The sequence below is a fragment of the Nicotiana tomentosiformis genome, chromosome 3 (genome assembly GCF_000390325.3).
Source record: "Nicotiana tomentosiformis chromosome 3, ASM39032v3, whole genome shotgun sequence".
NCBI classification, from domain to species: Eukaryota; Viridiplantae; Streptophyta; class Magnoliopsida; order Solanales; family Solanaceae; genus Nicotiana; species Nicotiana tomentosiformis.
The window spans coordinates 13,918,288-13,925,863 of record NC_090814.1 but is presented as its reverse complement, the minus strand read 5'-3'; the positions used below and the strand labels follow the sequence as shown (position 1 = coordinate 13,925,863).

At 41.0% G+C, this 7,576-nt stretch overlaps 1 protein-coding gene across 1 annotated transcript in view; it reads left to right on the top strand.

Moving 5' to 3' along the window:
* The first annotated feature begins 439 nt into the window (after positions 1–439).
* Positions 440–7,576, top strand: part of LOC138907386 (uncharacterized) — a 49,775-nt gene continuing 42,638 nt past the window's right edge. Inside the window, exon 1 of the mRNA XM_070197984.1 lies at positions 440–767. Coding sequence (XP_070054085.1) covers positions 440–767 — 328 coding nt within the window. The remainder of the gene's footprint in view (positions 768–7,576) is intronic.

Sequence of the window (7,576 nt, the reverse complement as noted above, 5' to 3'; positions counted from 1 at the left end):
GATTAACCTAGAATGGTTCCCCATTCAGTTGGTCGGATGAGTGCAAATTGAGATTTCAGAAGCTCAAGACTGCCTTGACTACAACTCCGGTGTTGGTATTACCCACTGGTTCAGATCATATACGGTGAATTGTGATGCATCGCGCATTGGGCTCGATGCAATATTGATGCAGGATGGTAGGGTGATTACATACGCGTCGCGACAATCGAAGGTTCATGAGAAGAATTACCTTGTTCATGACTTAGAGTTGGCGGCCATTATTCATGCATTGAAGATTTGGAGGCATTACCTCTATGGCATGTTTTGTGAGGTATTCACAAACCATCGTAGTCTACAGTATTTGTTCAAGTAAAGAGATCTCAACTTGAGGCAACAGAGGTAGTTAGAGCTATTGAAAGACTATGATATCACCACTTTGTATCATCCCGGGAAGGCTAATATGGTGGTCGATGCCTTTAGTAGAAAGGCTATGAGTATGGGTAGCCTTACATATATTACAGTTAGTAAGAGACAGCTAGCGTCAGATGTTCGGGTTTTGGCTAATCAGTTCGTAAGGTTAGATGTTTCCGAGTCCAGTCATGTTCTAGCTTGCACATTCTCTCGGTCTTCTTTGTATGAGCGCATCAGAGAGCGTCAATATGATGACCCCCATTTGCTTGTCCTTAAGGACACGTTGCAGCAGAGTGATGCCAAGCAGGTTACCATTGGAGATGATGGGGTTTTGCGGATGCAGGGTCGGACTTGTGTGTTCAATGTGGATGGGCATCGTAAGTTGATTCTTGAGGAGACCCACCATTCGCGGTATTCCATCTATCCAGGTGCCGCCAAGATGTACCGGGATTTGAGGCATCACTATTGGTAGAGAAGGATGAAGAAAGATATAGTTACACATGTAGCTCGGTGATTGAATTGCTAGTAAGTAAAGTACGAGCATCAGAGGCCTGGTGGTTTCCTTCAGAGGCTTGAGATTCCTAAGTGGAAGTGGGAGCGTATTACCATGGATTTCTCTATTGGGCTCCAACGGATTCAGAAGAAATTTGACGATGTATGGGTGATGTGGATAGATTGACCAAGTCAGTGCATTTCATTCCAGTAGCAGTTACCTATTCTTCGTAGCGGTTGGCGGAGATATATATCTGCATAATTGTTCGTCTACACAGTGTGCCTATGTGCATTATTTTTTATTGGGGCACGCAGTTCACGTCGCACTTCTAGAGGGTCGTACATCGTGAGTTAGGCACATAGGCTGCGCTGAGTACATCACTTCACCCCCAGACGGATGGACAGTCTGAGCGCACCATTTAGATAATTGAGGATATGCTTTGCGCTTGCCTTTTGGATTTCGGGGATCATGGGATCAGTTCTTGCCGCTTGCAGAGTTTGCCTACAACAACAGCTTCCAATCGAGTATTCAGATGGCTCCTTATGAGGCACTATATGGGAGGCAGTGTTGTTCTCCAGTTAGTTGGTTTGAGCTGGGAGAGGCTCGGTTGTTGGGTACTGATTTGGTTCATGATGCCTTGGAAAAGGTCAAGATGATTCAGGATCGACTTCGCACAGCTCAGTCTAGGCAGAAGTGTTATCTCGATCGTAGAGTTTGTGATATTGCATTCATGGTCAGAGAGAGGGTTTTGCTCCGGGTTTCACCTGTGAAGGGTGTGATGAGGTTCGAAAAGAAGGGCAAGTTGCGCCCTAGGTATATCGAACATTTTGAGATTCTTGAGAGAGTGGGTGAGGTGGCCTACAAGCTTGCATTGCTACCTAGCTTATCAGCAGTCCATCTGGTGTTCCATGTGTCCATGCTCCAGAAGTATCACGGTGACCAGTACCATGTATTAGATTTCAGCTCAGTCCAATTGGACAAGGATATGACTTATGAGGAGGAATCAGTGGCCACTCTAACCCAGTAGGTCCGGAAGTTGAGGTCTAAGAGTTATCCTTCAGTTAGAGTACAGTGGAGAGGTCAGTCAAACGAGGCAGCTACATGGGAGTCTGAGTTCGATATGCGATATAGATACCAACACCTTGTCACCAATCCAGGTACTTTTCTATGTCCGTTCGAGGATGAACGTTCGTTATAGAGGTGGATAATGTGATGACACGGTAGGTCATTTTGATATTTAACCCCTATATTCATGTTCTGAGACCTCGATTAGCTCCGTTTAGCATTTCTTGAGTTGTGTGCACAGTCCGTGTCTCATCCTAGAAAGTCTTTAAGTGAAAAACTGAAGAAAATGTGAAATTTTGCCTTAAAATGGTTTGAGTTGACTACGGTCAAAATTTTGTGTAAACACAGCCGGATCAGTGTTTTGACGATCTTGGTGGGTCCGTATCATGATTTGGGACTTAGACGTATGCCCGGAATTTAATTCGGAAGTCCCTAACTTGTTATATCTAACCTTTTTGAAAGTTGAAAGTTACTAAGTTTGATCGTAAGTTGACGTCTTAGCTAACGGGTTCGGATTTTTATGTCGGAACTTAGAATAGTTTTATATTGCTATTTGAAACTTTTATGAAAAATTTGGTTCAATTCGAAATTGATTTGACACGATTCGGACGCTTAAATGTGATTCTAGTGTTCTTGAGTTTCACTTTGAAATTTCATCCATTTTGAGAATAGATTCATAGATTTATGTGTTATTTTGATTATTTGATTGCGCTAGCAAGTTCGTATGATGTAAATACACATGTGTGCATGTTTTATTTGGTGCCCGAGGGGCTTGGGTGAGTTTCGGACATGTTTTGGATGAGTTTGGCTAATGTTAGGATAGCTGGTGCACTATGTTGCTGGTGTTCTGTTGCAGATCTCGCATTTGCGAGGTCTGGCTCGCAATTGGGAACAATAGTTTGCAACTGTGAGTAGGGCCTGAGATTGGATAACCTTGCATTTGCGAGGAAATTGTTCTCAATTGCGAACAGCTTAGGATCGCATTTATGATCACTTGATCGCATTTGCGATGCCTAGTAACAATAAGGTATCTTGGCAATTACGAAAATTTTGGTCGCATTTGCGAAGGCGGGGTCTTCGCATTTGCAAACATTTTATCGCATTTGCGACTTCTATGGCTTTGAGGCAGGGTTCGCATTTGCGATCCCTTTCTTGCATTTGCGATGTTTGATATTGCGAACAAGACTTCGCAATTGCGACGTCTATAGCTGGTAAAAGAGGGGAAAAGCGGAACTTAGCTCATTTCTCACAATTTCTCAACCCTAAACAGCCTAGAGGCGATTCAAGAGACTTTTCTCCCCAAATTCATTGGTAAGTGACTTCAATCCATTTATTTTTCAATTACCCATTATATTTCATGAGATTCCAACATCAAATTAAGGATTTCCATGGTAGAAATTAGGGATTTGGGTAGAATTGGGAATTTTTGTTAAATTGAGATTTAGACCTCGAATATGGGTCGGATTTGGAAACAAATCACAATACTAGGCTCGAGGGTGAATGGGTAATCGAGTTTTGGTCTGAATTTTAGTTTTGACCAAGCGAGCTCGGGGTTGACTTTTGTTGACTTTTTTAAAAATGGTCTAAATTGAACCTCTTTCATTTGTGGGTAGTTTCTAACCCTTATTTGAATCATTTGGTCAATAATTTGATAGATTTGGTTGGTTTGGAGGCTTGTTCAAAAGGCAAGGCCATGGTTGATTGATTGCTTGAGTTGCGGAATGTCACGACCCAAATTTCCCTCCGTAGAATGTCGTGATGGCACCTAGTCTCTAAGACTAGGTAAGCTTAATATACATGCAACATTAACTGAGAATTTTTAAGGAACCTTCAAATAGCCCAACCACTATCATATAAAGAACTCCGTAATTCAACAGAACACAACTTTCCAAAAATCCGGCGAATACAAGTCACAAGCTTTATAACATGTTACAGAACATCCATATACATCGGTGTCTATAAAAGGCTAAGAAAATGAAATAGACTATATAGAGGGTGACTCCGAGGACTGCGGACACCGGCAAGTATACCTTGAAGTCTCTGAAATTGGCTCGTCTCACTGGTGCCTGGACTGGTAGGAGGTACCTATATCTGCACAAAACGATGTGCAGAAGATTAGCATGAGTACACCACAACGATACCAAGTAAGGGCCAAGCCTAATCTCGATAGAGTAGTGTCACGACCCAAAAATCACACTTATCGTGATGGCACCTATCTCAATACTAGGCAAGCCGACAACATCAATAACCCACATCTCTCTTTTAAATACTGAAAACATAATAATTAAGTTTAAGAGAAAATTTCCATAAATACAGAATATAAATACACTCCCAAAATCTGGTGTCACTGAGTGCATGAGCATCTATATGATAGCAAAGTATGAATGTTAAAAACACTATCTAAAAATTTAGAACAGTACAAAACTGAAAGGGAAGAGAGTCAGGGTCTGCAGATGTCAAACAACTACCTCGATAACCTCCAACAAATAAAGCTCCGAGAACTAGCAGTCGCTATATCCGGAAGCACCTCGATCTGCACACGAGGTGCAGGGTGTAGTATGAGTACAACCAACTCAGCAAGTAACAATACTAAATAAAGAACTGAAAGTAGTGACGAACTTCACCGCTGAGTCCATTTACAGTAATTTCCAACATAATAAGGTAGGCATGCTTTCAAGTTCAACATTTAAGGCCAAAACAGTAATTTCCAACATAATAAGGAAGGTATGCTTTCAAGTTCAACTGAAATATAAGATAATATCTTTCAGAAATTTCCAACATAGTGATATACGACAATTGTAGTGCAATAAGAATGAAATCAAATGCATCCTCTCAGGACCACAGTCACTCAGCCATTCCATTCACTAAGCACTTAGCACTCAGCATTCAGCACTCGCACTTAGTAGGTGCCTGCGCTCATTGGGGGTGTGTACAGACTCCGGAGGGGATCCTTCAGCCCAAGCGCTATAATCTGCACGGATAACTCACGTGTTGCACGGACAACTCATGTGCTAGTATAATATCTGGATCCGCATGGACAACTCATATGCTGCACGTACAACTCACGTGCTATAGTATAATATCTAGATCCGCACGGACAACTCACGTGCTGCACAGACAACTCACGTGCTATAGTATAATATCTGGATCAGCACGGACAACTCACGTGCTGCACGGACAACTCACGTAATATAGTATAATATCTAGATCCGCACGGACAACTCACGTGCCATAGTAGCACTATCTCACAATTATGCCCTCGACCTCACTCAGTCATAAATCTCTCCAGTCTCTCGGGCTCTCAATAATCATGGAAATCAGCCCAAACAGCAATGATATGATGCATCAATAATGAACAATATAAACTGAGATAAAAGAATCAAGAAAATTGTGACTGAGTACAAAACAACAATTTAGCAGATAGTTCAACATGTACACGACCTCTGTGGGTCCCTACAGTACCAACACATAATCTAAACATGAATTGTGGTTCAATTTCTATACTACATGGAGAATGTACAGATAACAACAGATTATTTAACTACACAGTTCCATGGAATTTGCCTAAGTCACAATTCCTATGGTGCACGCCCACACGCCCGTCACCTAGCATGTGCGTCACCTCAAAACCGATCACATAACACATTATCCGGGGTTTCATACCTTCAGGACCAAATTTAGAACTATTACTTACATCAAACCGTCTAATTCTTTATTCTGCAATGCCTTTGCCTCGCGAATCGACCTCCAAATGCCTCGAATCTAGCTACAAATAATTCGATTCACTCAAAAAAAATTATAGGAATTAATTCCATATGAAAATGCTAATTTTTCAACAAAATCCGAAATTGCACTCAAAATTTGCCCATGGGGCCCACATCTCAGAACCTGACAAAAATTATGAACTATGAACGCCCATCCAACCACGAGTCCAACCATACAAATTTCACCAAATTTCAACATCAACTCGACCCTCAAATCTCCAATTAAAGTCTTTAAAGATTTCTACCATTTTCAACCCAATCTTTACCCATTTGAACTCAACAACCTTTTCACAAACCTTATTGGTACGTGTATGTATAAATAATACTCTTACACCCAAGAATCATACTCCCAATCACCCATCTTTATCCAAACTCGAAATTGAAGACTAGGGTTAGAAATGCTTACCTCTTTGAAGCCCTAGCAAGATCCTTGTGAAATCTTCAAACCTTGAAAAAGAATTGATGGACAAAAGGCTAGGTCTTCATTTTCTCCCTCTAAGATGCTCTCACCTCTCTCTAATATATCAGATGAAACCCTTCAAAATGACCCCTAATAGTGTTTTATAAGAATGGGGTCGGGTTTATAAAACCAGAAAAATGAAGCCCCAAACACACTGTGTGGTCGCATATGCGACCGCATAATGCTTATGCGGCCGCATAATGGGTCGCAAAAAGGACCTCCGGAACAGGGCATCACTGCTTCAGTCTGTGGTCATTATGCAGCCCGCTTACCTGTTCTGCGGTTGCATAATGCACCGCAGAACTGGTCTGCAATCGCATAATGCGCCGAAAACCTGATCTCCAAACTTGGCCTAACCTGCTTCACTTTACGGCCATTATATATATATATATATATATATATATATATATATATATATATATATATATTTCTCTACTCACTAGCGCATTGTTCAACCCAAAAAGTCTGAGCCACGGCGAGCAAGCTCGCCGCGAACCGTAAAGCACAATTTGAGAAGTAAATGGGGAGACGGGGTTATAATGCTCAAAACGACCATCCGGGTCATTACAAGTAGTGACGAGGTAAGGTCAAGGCCCTACTAGAATAAATGAGAAATTTAACAAGTATATAGCAGTGTAATAATGATAACAATATAAATGAAACAATAAAGAAATACACCGAGAATAGCTACACTAAACAAAGGCAAATAATGCACCACGGAAGAAAACAAGGAATGATATGACACGGAAACAAAGTAACAAAACACAAGTGAAGTAATAGAAAAGTATCAACAAGAATCATTATCGAGGTATCGCCTCGTAGTCTCAAATCAAAAAAGCATTTCACAATCTTTCCTTATATCACCGCGGGAGCCTTGCATTTAGTTTTAAAAATTATTTTCCCCAAAATAGCTTCCCGCGTTTTAGCCCACCTTATCACACCGCATGGCTTCAAGTAGTTCCCCTACTAGCAACATGCGTATCAAGCCCACCTTATCTCACCGCATGCGTTTAAACCCCAAAACCTTATACCACCGCAAACGTATTAATATCACAAATCGCACCTTAAGTGCCCAATATCACAGCTTGCCAAAGAAGTCAACAACAATGTTGTTTCCACAATAAATAGCCCGTGATTCGGCCACAATATGCACAAGAGTCTAAAAATAACAACCGAAAGTGAATAACTCAACAAGAATAGTATTTCACAACTTAACACTTTGCCTCAATGTGAATCACGACCTTTATAACTCTATACCAATTTCAACAACAAGATACTCCAAGAATTAACACTTTCAAGTAAGGAACGCAATAGATAAAAAATGAGTAAGGAATTAGAGGAAACAATAATTTCAACTAGGCATGTAAAGGAGAATAACAAGAGGTAAGACAAGTAAAGCATGTG